We start from the raw sequence: 18,997 nt of genomic DNA on the forward strand, positions 1-18,997 counted from the left end.
AAATTCTACCTCAGCTACCACACCCATTTACACCCATATAAATACAGCATATTAACAGCATATCTCTCATCTATCTCTGAGCATATCTTCACATCTATGACACTTGAGTCATGTCTGGACAGGGTGTGTGAAGAGATTATTAACAACATTTGATTGCATTGAAATATAGAACTCACAGGTTGGGATTGGTTAAAGATAATTGTGAATACTCATAAATGAACCCTATACATCATAGTTATGAGGGTTCTTACTGGCAGCATCAACATGGTACCAGGGGGTCCTGGCAAACCGTCAGCACCTGCAAGACCAGCACGCCCAGAGGGACCCTGGGTGGGGGGAGAGAGAAACGGAAACAGAAAACAAGTAAAATTTAATAAGTTACTTTAGACAGGGCCTAGGTAAGTAATTGCCATATTGCCATTCTCATGAAACAGTGCGCGAATACATGGACCGCCTGAGAGAGAGAGAGAGGGGGAACTTAACATGGTGCCGGTGATGGATGGAAGGCTGGAAAAACTCCCATAACCCAGACTTCAACCCAGAAGCTGTGGGTCAGTGGGCCTCTCTCTAGTTCCATGTTCGAGACGGAGTCATGCTTCAGACGTGTAATTACATTTCCACACGGCCCTCTTATGAGACTCATAATGCCCATCTGTTTTTATAATCCAGCTTCACGTGAGCTGTTTCCCCCTTGTGTGAAACACTAGGGGCTTTCTAGCCCTGGCCCTGCTGTTTTTAGCTGGTAGTTTGTTATGATCAGGAGACAGAAGGAAATGGATTCTGCACATGGGCACCTGAAGAACGGCTTGATATTCTCGGGTGTCTCCTTCAGGGGCAGGGGAGGACGCAACCACTGGTCTCTGGATCCGTGGCCTTGAGGATGACTGTGGTGATGATGCAACGTTTTGCTGGGAATTATTGTGGGATTCGGTGAGGTCAGATTTGAGGGTTGCTGCCACCAGGAATCACTGATGTTTCAGATAGGCCATGGAAATATATTTACTCACCCACCCACTCGCTCTCCCACGCACTCGCTCACACACACACACACACACACACTCACACACACACACACACACACACACACACACACACAAACACACTAACTCAGTCACCCATCCGTTCACTCACTCACACTTTCCCTCACACACTCTATTAGTCTCGCACTTCTGTGCATTCCAAACTTCCACCACTCCCACCATTTTCTCTTTCCTGACCAAATCTAGCATTTTTGTCCTTGTGTGACTGTGGGCTGTTGACTATTCGCATCATTTGCATGCTGGACAAACACACCCTAAATGAACAAACTCAAATAGGGTGCAACACCATTCCTCATCCAAAACTAACACCAACCTGAGACACACATACACACACACACATACACACACACACTTTCTCTGATCTATGGTGAGCAATCGATTGTGCACACTCCAAGGATAACACACAATCAGTATTATTCCTGGCCCAAATTCACGCGCTCACTTACTGCTCTCAAATGGTGCACTAATGGTATATGGCAACCTGGAAACAAGATGTTAACACATCTGAATAAATTGTAAAACCTAAAAGGGCTTCTGACAAAAACAAAAACTGCAGTGTTGATGAGCGGGTGTTGAAAATTTGTGTGATTTGAATCTGGCCGGCTTGCCCGCCGTCCCTGACTCTTTCAAAAGGTCTGTTGTCTCGGTTGAATGGGTTCCATGTGTTCCACAGTCGGGTCGCGCTTGGAGTCGACGCGGAGACACCGCAGAGACGGGCACGCTGCCACGAGGGACACATGTTTGACAGAGCTGAGAGACAGATGATCACAACATGTCCCGCACTGTTTGTGTTTGTGCATGTCTGTATGTGTCTCAGCTTGGTAAGGTGTGATGAGATTACATGAACACAGCATACGGCCTGCCACAGCACCAAATCAAACAGTTAATGAGTACCGGGTGTCTGCTGCAGTGGGTTCTTATTATGGCGTCGCGCTGGGGGAACACAGCTATCTGGGCAATCTAGCCCATTTTGTTTAGGAGAAAATGTTTATAATGGTTCTCTATGTGAGGCACAGGATGATATCCATCACACAGACACACATACACACATACTTTCTCTCTCTCTCTCTCTCTCTCTCTCTCTCTCACACACACACACACACTCTTTCTCTCTCACACACACTGTCCCTCGCACGCAGACACCCTTGCACACAACTGCTGATTTTCCTGTTTCTTAAATAATGCGGGACAATTTAGTTCTTTCAATAAAACGTTCAACTATTCAAGATGTGCAAAAAAAAAATCAATTCCAATCGTTTTCCAAGTGGCTTGTACAACACCTATCCATGGTACCTTTCAGCTGTTTACTCTCACAGTGAAAGGAGGATACACTGCTTTATCTGACGCACGTGATTACTATTCCCTCACCACCAGAGCAATTCCACACATCCCCGAGGCCTGGACCAATAAAGACCCAGCTCCACTCACCCACTTTGCTGGGATTGTAAAATGGTGGAGGAAACCATTTGAACAACATTAGGATTCCATCCAGAGGAAGCAGTGATTGCACTAATGAAAACAACATTTTCTAACAGCCTTTGCCTGTCCCCCCTCTCCACACACAAACACACGCACACATACACACACACACACACACATAAACACACACACACACACACCGCACACACACACACACACACACACACACACACACACACACACACACACACACACACACAAACACACACAACCCACGGCTATTCTTTCATCCGCTCATCTGTCGCTCTCCTTTGCTCTAGATGCAGCTGGATGCAGTCTTCCTTCGTAACATCCCTGCCGTTTCCTAATGAGAAAGCTTTGTGCTATCTGTTAAGCGGAACCATAAACAACAGCAAGGCCTATTGTTCATGTGTCCTCAACTGTACCTCCACTATGCTTACAGCTACAACTAATTAGGCTTTACATACTACATAAGAGATGTGGTGGTGGGGGGTGCTAACCTTTTTCCATTCTTGTGTGGTCTTCCAGAGAGATGGAAGTCATGGAAGGGGTTGAGAGGACTTGGTCTGGGAACATCAGGGTCTTGTTTTATGTTCAAAGGAGAGGCATCAAGGCAAATGCAGAGCGATGTTGTCTCTTTGCCCTGCTTTTTTCAGATCTACACATTTCTGAAGAGTGCAACACTCCTGAGTCTCACAGGCTTCTCACAGCCTTTCACAGGCCCAAGTCACGTTCAGGTCAGGGACTTCTGAAGGAGAGGATCCATGGGGAGTTCCACATCATGAGAGTGAAGAAACCCCTAGCCAGATTCATTGCTTCAGACACACGATGACAGAAGTCGTCTGGAGGAACGGAGGGGCTTTATTTTGCTCTTCCCTCCCCCGTTCTTCTTTGCCTCCCTTCCAATTCTCTCTCTCTCTCTCTCTCTCAGTGGAGGTCAGAGGTCTGCTCTCCTAAAGGAGCAACGTGCTCAGGAACAGGAATAGAAACTCACCCTGTCACCAGGATCTCCAGATGGACCAGGAGGACCTTGAAGACCCGGTGGGCCTGGAAGACCCTGAAGATAACAGAGACGTACTGTGAGGACTCACACCTCAGGCACTCTAAACATTCATATGACCCCAAGGGCACAGTTATATTACGCAAATAGTGCAGCTTTGTTTACTTATTTCTGCACAAATTAAATGACACAAATGTCAGGAATGTCAAGAATATTCTACTTACGGAAGGGCCGGCTGGTCCAGGGGGTCCCTCAATGAGCATTCCCTGTGATAGGTAGAAAGTGTATGATTAACAAAAAGAGCTACAAATAAACAACACAAAATAGCAACAGTAAAGTATAGCGAGTATATCTATAGCAAATATTATTTGTTTATAAATATTATTATTTTATTATTTTTCTTTAAGTGTATGCAACCAATCTAATGAAACTAATGTGGCTGTTTCTGGAGTTATGAAATGCTCATTGAAATGCTCTATGACTCCAGAGCTCCATACTGGCTATGAGGTGACACTTACTGGCTCGATGACGGCCGGCTCTCCTTTCTCTCCCTTCTGTCCCAGGTAGCCTGCATCACCACCCACCTAAAGACAAGGACGGACAGAGGATAAGCCTCTCCCCAGTTTACCTTCAACTCACTAGTCCATGAAAAGGTGAAAAATCTACAGATGCACTAATTATCATAATCATTGATTCTATATTTGTGTAAGAAGATGACTTGATGCACTAAATGCGATAAGTTTAGGGGGCCAAATAAACTGTAAAAAATATTCTTTTTCATAAATCAAATAAAAGTGATCTGATATTATAATAAAAACAATCAGCATTGGATCCTGGTATTATTGAAATGATTTATCTTCAGATCTGTCAGAATGTAGTCATCCATCATATTCTTACACATGGGGTGCTACGGTCACTACAAGGGTGTTACAGTGAGGTGCAGCTACTTCAGAATACTCTGCAACAGTAAAACAGTCAGACGGAAAGTTGGAAAGATTTCACACGCAATTCGGGTTAGTCATGATGCTGGGTGCATACTCTACACATGCTTGAGATGGACAGTGATGTCATTGCCTTGACAGAAAGGCTGTGTTGTCCTCAGAAATGGAACAAGTCAATGTAAATAAACACAGTGTGCTTTGGGGTGAAGGAGAGAACCACCTGGAAGACTGCAGGAAAGTGTGCTTAAAGCCTTGTATTGACTTTTTACAAAGAGTGAAGTGGGTATGGAGTATCCTTTCAAACGTGTTCTTTATCGGCCCTCGGCTAGAACTTGTTAACATTGAATCTATTCTGTAGTCTGTGGTATGAATGATGTATCTACTTCAGGATCAGTGATGATAGCTTGCTAGTTGCCCTTCTGGAAGACTAACACATTTATTTGGGGATGCGGACTACTGTGGACATGGTGCTTATTTCAGTTGAGTGACACTTGGGAATTACATTAGTCATGTCAATGTATGTATACAGCATACGTGTACAACTAGAGCCAGCAATGTTCCATAAGCAATAACTTTGTGAGTTTTTCTCACAGAAGTTCGTTTTTCAGTGCGTGTGTGTGTGTGTGTGTGTGCGCACGCACGTGTATGTTTGTGAATGGGGGCGGGTTTATGTGTCTATGGTCAATATGTGTGCATGTGTGTAAATATTGTTTGTTTGTGTGTGTGTGTGTGTGTGTGTGTGTGTGTGGTGTGTGTGTGTGTGTGTGTCCACATTCTCATAGCCATCTCAGCAAGACCTCAAGGGTTGCCAGAGTAAGCACACACATACTGGCCTAAGACAATAAGAACTTAGACCTTGAGCACACACACACACACACACACACACACACACACACACACACACACATCACATCTGACTGTCTGATTTCCTGGCCCACATCCACTCTTTACACAAGAAAGAAATCAAAACAGACATCTGACAGGAAGAGACTAAACATACATCTCTTTCTTGTTTTCCATTTCTCTCACGAATTAGCATTAGCCAATAACTTTAGAAGGTCCCATCGCCTATCTGCTGTGCTAATCTGAACTACATAACATACATCCTTGTGTGGACACTGTAAGGGAAGTGAGTGATGTTGATTGGTGTGAGTGGAAAAAGGGGCTAAATGATGTGGAGGAGAAGGTAAAAGGGTGTGCCTGGCTAGACAGCTGGGTTCTGAGGGGATGAGGTAATGGCTGTCTCCCTGACAGGAAGCTCGTTTGGAAGGGAGGTGAAGAGAGTCCTGGGGGGGGGTGGGGGGGGTGGGGGTGCTTATGACTTCTTCCTCCCTGTGGTGTGTGTGTGTGTGTGTGTGTGTGTGTGTGTGTGTGTGTGTGCACATGTGTGTGCGATGCTTGGGAGAGACAAACAGTCATAGAAAGAGACGAGGGGAAAAGGAAAACAGAAAATATGACCCAAGGAAAAAGACAAAAAAGGGAAAAGTCAGCCCATGCTGTGACAAACCGAGAAAACGAATGAAACACTGAGAGAAACATAGTGTGCATGAGAAAGAGAGAGAGAGAGAGAGAGAGAGAGAGAAAGAGAGAGAAAGATAGATAAGACGGCAGTTAAGTAAGACCGTGTTTCAGGATCTGGACTGACGGAAGTGGACTCCACGGCGGGCTCCACGGACACACAGACACGAACTCACACAATGACAGATACAGATACTCCATGCCAAGCCATGACATAAGGGTGGACCACATACCCAGTGTGCATGTTAAACATTCGATTCTGACACGGAACGCAGAAGCTACAAGCGGACGGGACACACAACCTCTCCACCACCACCCTCTCCCTGCATCACCCCCCACAGGACCCCACCACACCTTCTCATGCAGCCACGATGGTTTGGAGGGTTGGGGGGTTGCAGGCGAGGTGGGCGGAGGGGTATGCCATACTTACGCTGGCTTCGGAGACGTCAGTTTCGGCCGGCTTGCCCTGCCCGATCTCATCGTCATATGCCATGGCGGTCGGGGCGGGCCCCGCTGTACCCAGATCATCGTAAGCCCCATAGTCATAGTGACTCCCGCCAAGCTCATTTACGTCATACTCCTTTAGGTCATACTCCTTAAAGTCATACGCGTTTCCTTCGGGGGCAGCTGCCGCCGCGTCCGTGGGCTGCGCCATATCCGTGGCACCGGTAGGCTCGGGACCGGCTTCGGCCGTTTCAGGGACATAGTCACCAACAATTTCCTCTTCCACAGCCTCACATTACCCAAGCAAATACAGCGAAGGAGGGGGAGGGGGAGGGTTGGAGGGAACATGGATGTTAGTCAAGCAGTTAACGGCACAGACTAGTGTATTCATCTCCTACAGATCAGCATGTCAACTTGAATTAAGCATGATAAACAGTTAAAATCTGAGTTGCAACATGGTAACACCTCATTCAGGTCCCTTTCTATGATATGGATACATAATGAATCGTTGCTTTAGTGCAACACTCAACAGCATGCAGTAGCATCATCAAACATAACAGTAGGTACAATAGCATTCGCACTCACTTTAAATCATTAATTATTTAAATTAGCGGTATTTTTCAGTACAACGGTCAAAGTTGACTCTCACTGAGTGGAGTTAATTATTAAGTTGATATGCTATTGAGTTCTGTTATGAGTGAAAATGTTGAATATGATTACATTCATTTCTGCATGTCAATATAACTAATTAGAGCTGCAGATACAAGGAGATTCCAGCATTGTGACTGTATAGCTGTATAGCATTTACAGGTATCAACGTTTGTCAATTACTTCCGAGCAGAGAGACCACATGAAGTGTTACCTTGATTTGTAAGAGCATGACAAATTCTACATATCAAATACAAGTAAATAATACAAGTCTATGACAGACTTTAAATTATTCCAGTCTTTTTTCAGAAGCAATGAACCCATGATTAGAGCAGTATTATGCATGAGGATGAAAAAAGACCAAAATAGCTGAAGTAAGTCTGAAATGACACTAAAAGTATGTTTCATTAAAACATAACTCCTGCTACTTCTCCAGCAATTGTCCAAACTGCAGAGCTGAGATGGCTAGGCTACAGAATTAGCATTTCACTCTATGGAAATATGTCAAATGGTTTGGTCAAACATATGTGCCCTGTGGATGCGCTGCATCTCTTAAGATATGAAATAGATCTTTGCTCTGCATTTTGGGAACAAAACTGCACACTATACATATACTGACTTGATGAAATTCTGTAACTCCATGACTGCTAATGGTTACTTTTAGGGTTTTAGTTTTTACAGTGCTGACACTGTAAGATGCAATGACACAAATTCATCAGGACAACTCCAGCTATAACAAATGCACATACTTTCATACTAAAGAATGGGCACAGGCCGTTTCATTTGCTTTATATTTCCCAAGCTGAATTTCCCTCTCATTGCATCTGTGTGGCACATGTTGGCTAATGCTAGCTTAAGCTAACTCTGGCTGTGAAAGTGGGGGGGGCTCTGCACTGCATTGATGGTAGCCCTGAAGCACTGAGTTTGTGCCAGAACTATCCAGTCAAAGCGGTTGCAGACAGACTTCAGGCTTGGGGGATAGTGGGAGAAGGAAAGGGGGCAATTGCTGTGATGCTATATCGCACTGGAGGAGGTGGGGTTGTCCCACATTAAAACCATGGTGTAAATGTGGAATCAGCCCAGGGTTTCCTCTGTTCAGTTGATTGGGGTAGGGGTTTGGGAGGGCTTTACTTTTCTCCAGAGAACTTTGCCCAGCTTTGGTTGGACATGCGAGTATGTCAATCATGGCCAAGGCTGCACCACTGCCAATGACTATTAAAGGAGACTTCACGGTTTTCTGTCTCATATCAGTCAGCATAGTCACAGGCTATGAGCTGTTTTGAGTTTAGCGAGACCCAAATCCCAGCTCACCGGGCTCTAGAGTTTCACATTTCTCCTACAAACAAGCAAAGGAAATGGAGACAAAGCTGTACTGTTGGAGGTGCATCCTGTGTGGTAGATACTTGGCAGTCTGCGTCGACAGACATGCTGATTCTCTTTAGCTCTGTGTGCTTCTCATTACGGTTAAAGCTATTGGTTTTTTAGGAATGGTTTTTAGAAATATATAATTGTATTTCACCCGAGGCAAAAACAGTAACACACCAGATTTCAAAGGACTGTGATCTCTAATGAAAAACAAATTACAATTTCAGACCCTGCCTTATGTAAAAAAAAGCTTTTAAAATAAATAGTCAAGTTTTAATCAATTTGGTTCTAGCATTTTATGTCTGTGTCCATAACATTTTATGGACTCATTGGAACAGTTTAGGATAATTAACAAACTGGATCATTTGAGTATTTTGGACGATGGTGCAGCCTTCACCACAAATGACTCGAACAACAAAAAGCTATCAAACTGATGGTATAGCAATCCACTGAATGTAATAATCATCGAACAAGATCTGTGCCATATGGCTACCAATGGACAACATGCACGTTCTGAAGTGGATTGACAACTCATAGGACATGGCATGTTCCTTCTCAGCTTTATGTTGTTTCATGCCCGTCTCTGTTCAAGAGTTCTGCTGTCGAGATCGAGATACCCCTTGGCTTACTTAATTAAAAAAACAGAACAATTGCTTTGAATTGTTCTGTCTTTGTCATTTCATACCATGTACTTCCTTGTCATTTGTCTTCCCGGACCTATGCCTTTTATCTCGGAGGCATCTCACTTTTTTCACATCTCTTTCTTTGTAAAGCAAATGAAGCAATAGAGAAAATGCACATAATTACCTCGTTGGCTCCGGTTGTGGCAATGGGAGACTGAGTTTGAGTAGCATCTACTGTTCCGTAGTCAGATTCAGAGTCAGTATAGTACTCTCCATCTACATTGTTTTGCTGAGGTTCGTGTCACATTGACAGAAAAGAAGAAAGAATAAAAAAAGAGCGGGAGTTAACACAGAAAGAGCACATCACAGGTGTTATCCGCTTGGCCTCTAGACCGTCTCTGTTGAGTCTAGAGGAGCATCGGGGAGAGAGGACAGTGAAAGGGGGCAGGGAGAGTTAGGTAGCATCCAGACTAGCATCAGAGATTTTCCTTTGGTTACAGAGGAAATATCTTGATGGGTTCTGACTGGGTCTACAGGCACTTTTACCCCTAGATAGGCTTTGGCTTTCGCTGGTGCTGTAGCCTGGTAGCCATGCCGCTTCTTCTTAGCGGCTAGCTTTTTAGCGGCTGATTGTTTGGCTGTCAGGAACTTATACGACTTGGCCTTAGGCTTGACGGACTTTGCCGTCCTCTTCATGAAGGCACTACGTCGCCTTCTCTGGAATAGGGTTAATGTGACAGAGAACAACAGGGAGACAACACATACAAAACATAAGCACACAGACAAGGATGGGGTTTTTAAAAAAAGGAAAGCTGTACGTTCCATGTAGACAAGTACTTTTCAGCCTAGAAAGGGCGGAACACATGTAAAGGTCTTTACATTCATATCAGACATAAGAGACAAGCACAGGCTATCATGGAAACAACACTTAACAGTAAAGGAGGAGACAAGGACACCCATGATGACGTACAACAAGACACCACATGACAAACATGTCGACTCTTTTTTTTCTGTTTACCTGAGGCTCAGAGTATTCATCTGTCTCTTTTGCTGTTTCTCCATCATAGTAATCATATAAATCTCCATAATCTGTAGCAGTAGTATACTGAATAGGGGGAGGAAACAGAGGGCAAGCAAAGACAGGTTAGCATTTCAACAGCGTATTGGAAAACAATACTGTTGTCACACAAAAATGATGTAGCATGTCCTTTGGACATATTACACATTGACTTGGTTAAATATCAGATGTTATACAGAGCAAAATAAACTAGCAATGCCAAAAAGTGTTGTGGCCAACTGCTGGACATGTTGTTGCAATCTCAGGGCAAAGATTACAGTCCATTCCAATTTAATGGATCCTCCGCTTCAAAGAAGCACAGCATAGCACAACACGTTTTTAGAGGCATTGAAATTACAGAAGAGAAGACTCTAGATCTGCCAAACTTTATTAGTGTTGAGGCATTTGGACAGTTTTGATCATCAAAACCGGTGGGGGCTTTCCAACATGTTAGGTTAATTACTGTCAAAAAGACCATGTGGAGGGCATGGTGGTATTCCCAGGTGGGTGTTAAGGCCCTAATAAAACATCACAGCGGGTCAGGGAAGCCATGAGAAAAATACCACATGCCATATGTCTGGAACCTTCCGTCATGGAACTTTTTCATTCGCCCACGTGTAAATTACACACTGTCATACATCTAAGGTTGACGAGATTGAGGGTTTGCATTTATGGAAAGTCTATCGTCCTACCGGGCGGTTTCCCTTTTCCTCATATATTTCTTTCATTGTAAAGCCAGCTGAGCTCAGTAAGTGACTGGTACTTCCATTTTGTTCCACAAAATGTATTCCACTTGAACAAATGGGCACTATTTCTAAGAGGATGGATATTTCATTAAGCCATTAGAGTTAAAGAATAGTGAAAAATCAAACAATGGTGTTATTAAGTTAATAGAGGGGTATGAAATTCAAAACTATTAGCTCTCGATAAAGCTCTAATCAGTTATTGAACAAATTGTACGAAGAAGAGAGGGGTTATTATTTGTCATGAATCATTAATCCACTAAAGTAGCTTCCTCTTTCTGTCGTTTTTCTCCATCTCTGCACTATTCTATTTAAATCTCTCTTTTAGAGAGCAGTACATCAGCTCGAAAATGGATGGTGTTGCAAAGCCTGGCCCGTAACAGTCCATCCATTACATGCACAGGGAGATAGAAAGAGAGAGAGAGAGAGAGAGAGAGAGAGTTAGTCCCCATACAGCTGTGGAGCTCACAGGAGCACTCAGAGGCTGATGAGCTGGCTGCCTTCCATGAACCCTTCGTGGGGAGGACCTCATAGTGGGGGCCCTACGCCCCCGTCCCACCAGGACTCCTGGGCTCCGCCGCTCTGGCCGGCCCTGAGCTGGGGCCCTGAGCTGGGGCCAAGAGCTGGGAGACAGGGGCTTCTGGAGAGAGCAGTGTGGGTGCCGATGTCTCAGTGAAGCCTTTAGGGCCTTAAGCCTTTAGGGCCGTCTGTCTCCCCCTATCCATATTCTCATGTGGTGCTTGTTCCATCGAGCATCATGAGGGGACGTGAATGGCAAGGGGCCAACCAGGGGGCCCCACGGAGATGCCGCTGTCAATGTTTATGCAAGTACGTGAGTAATGCCCTACTATGGGGGATGTTTGTGTTTTTGTGTTTTCATTAAAACAGGCTACTTGCTATCCGTGTTTATAAGAGGTACCAGTTGACTCAAAATGTTTAAGCATTTAGCTTGTATTTGTTGGCACCACAGATTCAACTTTACAGTTAGTATTCTACTGTATGTCTAGGATAGACTATCCTATCATTTTCTTTCAGTCACCAATGACTAAGGCCTAAAAATAGGTTAAGCCAGCAATTGCAAAAAACCAATGATGTTCTGTCCAAATGTTCCAGAACATTCCCTGCTGTAATGTATGCTCATGTAAAACACTGTTCTTCCACTCCTCTGTGTCAGTGGAGGATCTGCTAAAGCCATAAGTGGAACGAATCCCAGACTTTCGCGGAGAGCACCTAGACGTCATGGCACGTTAAGAAATTCCATTGCGATCCAAGCTGTTCAGGAGCAAAAAAAAAAAAGAAAACGCCTCGAGGAAACACTAACGGCAGAGGAACAAGTAGACCACGTGGGCCCCGTCAACAATAACCCATTAATCCCCTATAGGCCACATGGGGCTTCTTAAACCTCAAAACCACCTGTTTGTTTATGGCAAACATTTTTTTCGACCCGTGCTAAATAAAAGAAATAATGACCTCTGAGGGAGGACTGCTTCCAGGTCTACTGACCCATAGCTGATTTTAATGGTATGTGTGTGTGTGTGTGTGTGTGTGTGTGTTTGTGTGTGTGTGTGTGTGTGTGTTTGTGTGTGTGTGTGTGACAGACCTCATCCTCAGGCTGCTGGGCCTGTGGGGTGTCGCGGTGGGGTGTGTCACAGTCAGGGCTGTAGTGTTCACAGTAGTCATAGGCCGCCTTAGGATCAGCGACGATCAACAGCTGCTGGATATCACCCTGTGGAGGAAAGGGATAGACAGACAGAGAGAGAGAAAAAAGAGAGAAAGAGAGAGAGAAAGAGAGAGAGACAGACATTTATGAGTGTGCTGCTGATTCAGAGTAGCAAACTCTCAAGTGGGGTATTAAGAAACAGGAGCCCTGTGAGAACAGCCATTAAAGGCATGCTTAGTCATATTAATCATCAAAGACATTACAGGAAGCAACCCAGGCTACAGTAGCCAGAGCCAAGGACCCAAGTTGATAACATCTCTGAGAGACTTATTATTAAGCTATTGAAAGTATGCTCAATGATAAGCATGCTCAAGCAAACACAGCAAACACGTACACACACGCGCGCACACACACACACACACACACACACACACACACACACACACACACAGACACACACACACACATATATATATACACTGAAACACTGCAGAAATGGGATTTCTCCCACAGATTGAACAGGACATAGTATATCAGGCTACATCCACACCCACAGACTGCATCAGCTTGAGACAATCCAGTACACAAATGTTCCAACCACTACAGCTGGCGCCCAGGAAAATCAGAGAAAATTGCCTCCCACAGGCTACTCAGGTGAATTATCAGCCAAGCTATGGTATCACCGCAGATGCGGTTCTCTTTGGTATGATCTGGAATATCTGGAGAATATCTGATAGAAGTAGCCAACATGCTGAACTTATTTAAATCGTAAACAAGGAGGGTCTTTGCTAAATCTTCAAATTGAGAACAACAGAGTTCTGCAGTTGGAAGAGCCACATAAACCACTTGATTATTTGGAACATCTGGGGACATTTCTAAGCGAAGTGAAGTGAAGATTTTGAAGCAATCAGATGCTCCCTGAGGTTTGCTGGGTCTGAAGAAAGACCTGAGCCCACAGCAATCCTCCGTGGGATGGGAGGATGACCAGGAACTATAAGATACTTGGGGGGCAACCTCGGACGGAACCTCGGGGAGCGGTGGCACTGACACGCTATGTTTGCATGGCTCACATAATGAAAGTCACTTGCGAGAGAGTCTGGAGCACGACTAGTGTGGCACATCCTAAAAACAACATACGGCCCCGCCCCGGCTCGCCCTGAAGCTGTAAGAATAGAAAGCATAATAACACACAAGCTGCTCAATGCGAGGGAGCGCACAAAAACGGCGGTTTCTCCGTCTGGTCTGGCAGAGACGTGCACCAAAAACACCACAAGCACCAATCACTGGTTGCACGTCAGGCACGGTCATCCCTTTCCTAGGATCGGCAGCCTGACGTTTTACAGCGCCTTCTGAGCACTCAAGGACCACAACTCCTGCCAAAGGTTTCACTTAAGTACTCAATGTGGGCCACATGTTGGCTTCTAGGAGAGAGTGCTTCTCCAGGAATGGCCCTTTAAAGTTTTATTTACTTTTTTTCGGGGGTTTTGTTCTGCAGAGGTGCTGGCAACCTGGTCACAGAGTCACGCCTTGAGGTAGAGGAGAGCTGACTGATCAGAGGTATGCTCCCATTGCTGCTGTGGGTTTTCAATGGCAGCACTGGAGTTTGGCAAAGGCACCAGGGGAGTATAAATCAGCAGGCAGGAACTTGTCTGGGTCTATGAGCGTGTCTGTGTGCCTATATGCAAAAATGTGTATGTGTTTCCATGTGTGTGTGTGTGTGTGTGTGTGTGTGTGTGTGTGTGTGTGTAAGAGAGAGAAAGGAAGACAGAGTTGAACCATAGTCCTGAAAGATGAAAGATAAACAACTTGATGCCCAAGAAAGCCGGAAGCAATATACAAGAGTAAACTACATGTTTCAAAGCAACAGACTGCTAGCTGCAAGCTACATATTATTAACTACCTCTGTGAAAAATATTCTATGCCCAGGCAGGAAAACTCCCCGTTCCCTCGTAAACAGCACGACCAGAGAAACAAAGGTCCACCACCGCTGACAGCCAACAAAAACTGCACCATTAAGAATAATCACCCGCAATCTGCACCAACATTATTCTAAGCCACAATTGAAAATATCACCTGTGGCCAGTGTACCACGCGTCTAGCAGACCATGAAAGCCAGAGCTGGCTCCAGAAGAAGCGGTCTGTGCACTGCGAGCCCGTGCCAATGTCTGAGGGTGGAGAGTCAGCCAGATCAAGCCCGGGCCTGACTGGAGCTGACGGGTATTACCTCATGGGTCACCTGTGAGCGCCTGATTCCCCCAACTGTGGCAGGGGAGGGATGGCCTGGGCATGCATGCCAGCCAGCCGGTGCACAGACACCGGGGGTGCTGCAGCCCAATCGGCTGCCAAGTCGGAGTGATTAGCCGCTAGTTGTATTCCCACAACAGTCCGTTTGGTACGGCACAGTGACTCCAGACACTGGAGGGGCAGTGTTACGGAGGACTGAAGGTGCGTGGAGACATGTTGCTTCTGTCTTCTACTGTGACGTTATGTGTCGTCAGCAGATGTGTTTATGTTTCGTTTGTCTCTTTGAGGAGATGGGAGATAGAAGGGTGGTGACGTGAAATGAATGAATGAATGATGGGTGGGGGGTGGGGGAGGTGCGAGACAAGAGGAAGGAGTTCAGAGGGTGTGAGAGAGAGGAATAGGAGGATTCAGAGAAAGAGAGAAGAGGGAGGGATAGAGACAGACAGGGAAGAGAACGAGAGAGAGAAACAGAGGGGGGAGGAGAAGAGAAGTAGAGAGAGAGAGAGAGAGAGAGAGAGAGAGAGAGAGAGAGAGAGAGGGGTAGTTAAAGAGGAAAATAGCTGGGAGCAGCTGGAGCTCCTAAAAGGCTGTTTGGCTCTTGGCGCACACCTGTGTAGCATTAGCCCCCATGACTTGGCTCTGAAGACTGGGGAGGTGAGAGCCTTCAGCTGGCCTCACCTGGCCCCCTTCAAGGCTTTAATAATCTACTCACACACACACACACACACACACACACACACACACACACACACACAGACACACACACACAGACACACACACACACACAACACACACACACACACACACACACACACACACACACACAGACACACACACACACACACACACACACACACACACACTTCCACACACACACACACACACACACACACACACACACACACACACACACACACTCACAAACCTTTGGGCTAAAAAGCCATCATGCCGCTTTTGGCCCACGCACAGACAGTTTAATGACACAAAGAGCAGAGGTTAAGCGGCAGGGTCGCACAGCGAACAGCCAAAAGAGAGACAGAGCACACCTCAAGGTCAGGACCTCGGATGGAAACTGAGAATCACAAAGTACAGATCAGAAACAGAAAGAGTTCTTATGATTATCTCTTTATTTTTTCCGGAAAGATGAACAAGAAGAAAAAATGAGAGAGAGTGTGTATGAAAACACGCACAGAAAGAAAAAAGAGGGATGAAAATGAGAGAAAATGGAGAGAAGGGCAAGAGAAGGAGAGGAAAAAAGAGAGAGTGAGCATGAGAAAGAAGCTGTATTGAGATGGAGACGTCAAAGCTCTTACGTTCATTTTCTAGAGATGATTTAAGCTTGTCTGTGACCTCAGCATGACCACGGCACTCACAGAGGTAAAAATACACAGGTCAGAGTTCAAAGGTAAAAAGAGAGTGTGTAAGCACCACAGGAAGAAGCCACAGGAAACGGGTTTTGGCAAGCCAATAGAGAGCCTAATAATACCACAGTGAGGCTTTGTGCAGTGTCCTGGGTAGCTCTTACAGCTCATTCTTGCTAAAAACTTCTTATTTTACAACACAGAAGGTAAATGCAACTTAAGAATACACTCTAAATGCCCCAAATAGCACAATAAGCGAAAAGCTACCCCTGTCATTGAGGTGTTTCAGGGCTGGCCTCTGAGAGACGAGCAAAATCTCTTCCTTGTTTTGCCTTTGTTCATTAAGATGTTCAGTGGGCCTAATTACAGAGGGGCTTGTGGGACAAGAGCCGCTGCCCCCCAATCAAAACAGTGGGAGGGCTGACCTTTGATGTACCTCTGCCCTGGGCCGCATGCCTGTCACTCCAAGGACACACCCACCCTCCCATTAGGCCCACCTCTCCTCCCCTACCTACGGGAGATACACCCACAGCCATACACACAGCAAACTGGTTAACTTGGCTAAATCACTCAAACTCTTAGCTGCGCCACAGATGTGTCTTAGGCATCAGATGAGGTCTGGCTCTCCAGACTTCAATCAAAGGCAGCTTTCGCAGGCTGGCTCTCATGAACTGGGATAACTGTAAATGCTGACAGATGCGGCCCTGCAGACTTCTGCTTTCTAGTCCCGGGGAGAGTGTCAGTTTTTTTTTCTCTCCCCACAATGCTTTGCGTCTGAAAACACCACTTGGATATATCCTTTAGCTCCTTAAACCAAGTCTAATCAACATTTTTTTTCTTTAATCTTTACAAACAATCTTTAATATCCATCCCTTCTTGCCTTCCACACACAGTCTACACTGGCTCCAGTCTTCACAGTCAGCCCAAGAGCACTCATAACAGCCAAAGAAAGACTCCCTTTCTATCTACCCTGTATATAAAGAGGAGATGGCAAAATATTGCGTGTCTGACAGGTAGTGTCAAACCAGGATGAATAGTGTGCCTCACGGGCAAGGAGCAGCAGGGGGGCGGGGGCGTGGAGAGTCGGGTTCGGGGGAGAGGGCCCCGGAGGAGCCGTGAAAGAGGCTCTTCTTTCATGAGGGCTCTTTCGGCGGCGCTATCTGTGGACCGTCAGATTCTACACCACCAAACGAAAGTGTCTCCACGCCGTGCTCTAGGTTGACAACTGAGCAGCCGCAGCGCGACTTAGCATTCAACAGACGAATCACAGTAACGACAAAATAATGACACGCTCTCAAGAACTTTTTCCAGAAGAAGCCTATGTTGGATGTTGGAGTAGGCTGTGGCATGGAGACATGTCATATATAGAGTATAAAGGGTTCATTTTCTGTTTTACAGAACCATGTGGTTCCACAAATTCATTGCCAAGAGGGTATAGGGGATAGCTATGGCACGAACACATAACTGAACCATAGAAACACAAATTGAAATGAGCTTTTGTCCAAGGATCTATCTCACACACACAGTGTGTATTCTGTATTTCAAATCCTCTAAGTTGTCATTTTAAGGGTGGTTAATCGGAGCAGGCTTTAAAAACAACACATCACAGAGACGTGATTCATCTGACTGCAGAATACATTAGGGAGTGAGGTTCCTCAAAGCTAGGCCAGGTATTTCCTCCACCATTCCCAGAGTACACTTCTGCGGTGGCCTCGCGGGGAGAACAGACTCGGCCCCTGTTCTGAACTTATACACTGAGCGCACTGTTACAAATGCCATAGGGCCTCATTTTAGACATCTTACCATGGCGTTTTTGACTTTATTAGTTGTCTCATCTATACAAACTCAATTCATCTTACAAGACGACAGAAAATCTGTGGTAAAAATACTTTTGTTGTAGTTCTTGAACACAAGAATTTTCCGAAACTACACAGATTTAAAATCCAAATCTCAAAGTATATTTTAAAACTGTATAAAGTATTGGGTAATTGAACTACAAAGACGACCATAGAGACCACTCCTTGCTTTGGTATGCAACTCAAACTCGCATCTGGCAACCCCCTGACAAGCTCTGTCTGCGGTTCAAAAACCTGTGACTGGTATCTGGGGAAAAAATCTACCATTAAAAGTATGTCTAAATAAAAAAGAGAAAGATAACAAACTGCTCAACCTGGTACGAAATATTAAAAAACACAACATAGAAGTGATCATTTGACCAAGCCACCAACAAATAGCTGAGTAACTGCTCCTCACTGTGGTACCCGTCACACACTATGTCACCATGGTGATTGCACGACCCCGGTGAGAAATGGCTTTGAGGCACAAGAGAGGCAACGTCAGCCGTCAGTCAAACCCACGCAACACAATAATGGGAGTCGCATATCCCCACTCCACCCCCACCAATAAACAAACTTTCTCTTTCGCAGGCAAACAGACCCTCCTGAGGCCGATATGGCCTTTCCTTCACCCTGACACCGACGTATTTCAGTCACACACGACAATTAGTCATTGTCTGTCTTTATTTACATCCCAACTCATTTGTACCTCCTGGTAGTATCCCTCCCCCCAAAACCCCACACACCCCCACTTTGGGATCATCTGTAAACTGAAGAGAGGGCACACACACACACACACACACACACACAGCAGAGAGAGCAAACACACACATCACCCAGTAAGACCTGTGCAAAGCAAGCCACAGGCAACCCGAACAAAAGACTTATTACATTTAACGCAAAAGAATTTGACTCTGACAAGCCCAGAGGAGGAAGGCAGGAGACCCTCACGAAGCTGATGAGTTTAGACCAGTTGAATAATAATAATGCTTGAGCACACAGAAAAAAGAAAGAAACAGCTATTGGCAGCGACACATGAGGACGTGAGTGAAAATTTCGGAGCAATTACCATTAATTA

The 18,997-nt window shown here is 45.3% G+C and overlaps 1 protein-coding gene across 1 annotated transcript in view; it reads right to left on the bottom strand.

Annotated features, from left to right (window-relative positions):
* Window positions 1-18,997, bottom strand: part of col11a1a (collagen, type XI, alpha 1a) — a 78,750-nt gene that overhangs the window by 46,299 nt on the left and 13,454 nt on the right. The window contains exons 5-12 of the mRNA XM_031583937.2: window positions 12,420-12,545; window positions 10,038-10,124; window positions 9,204-9,308; window positions 6,370-6,672; window positions 3,999-4,064; window positions 3,705-3,746; window positions 3,475-3,537; window positions 252-326 (exon numbers count right to left, since the gene is read on the bottom strand). Coding sequence (XP_031439797.1) covers window positions 252-326; window positions 3,475-3,537; window positions 3,705-3,746; window positions 3,999-4,064; window positions 6,370-6,672; window positions 9,204-9,308; window positions 10,038-10,124; window positions 12,420-12,545 — 867 coding nt within the window. The remainder of the gene's footprint in view (window positions 1-251; window positions 327-3,474; window positions 3,538-3,704; window positions 3,747-3,998; window positions 4,065-6,369; window positions 6,673-9,203; window positions 9,309-10,037; window positions 10,125-12,419; window positions 12,546-18,997) is intronic.

The sequence above is a fragment of the Clupea harengus genome, chromosome 17 (assembly GCF_900700415.2).
Source record: "Clupea harengus chromosome 17, Ch_v2.0.2, whole genome shotgun sequence".
Lineage (NCBI taxonomy): Eukaryota > Metazoa > Chordata > Actinopteri > Clupeiformes > Clupeidae > Clupea > Clupea harengus.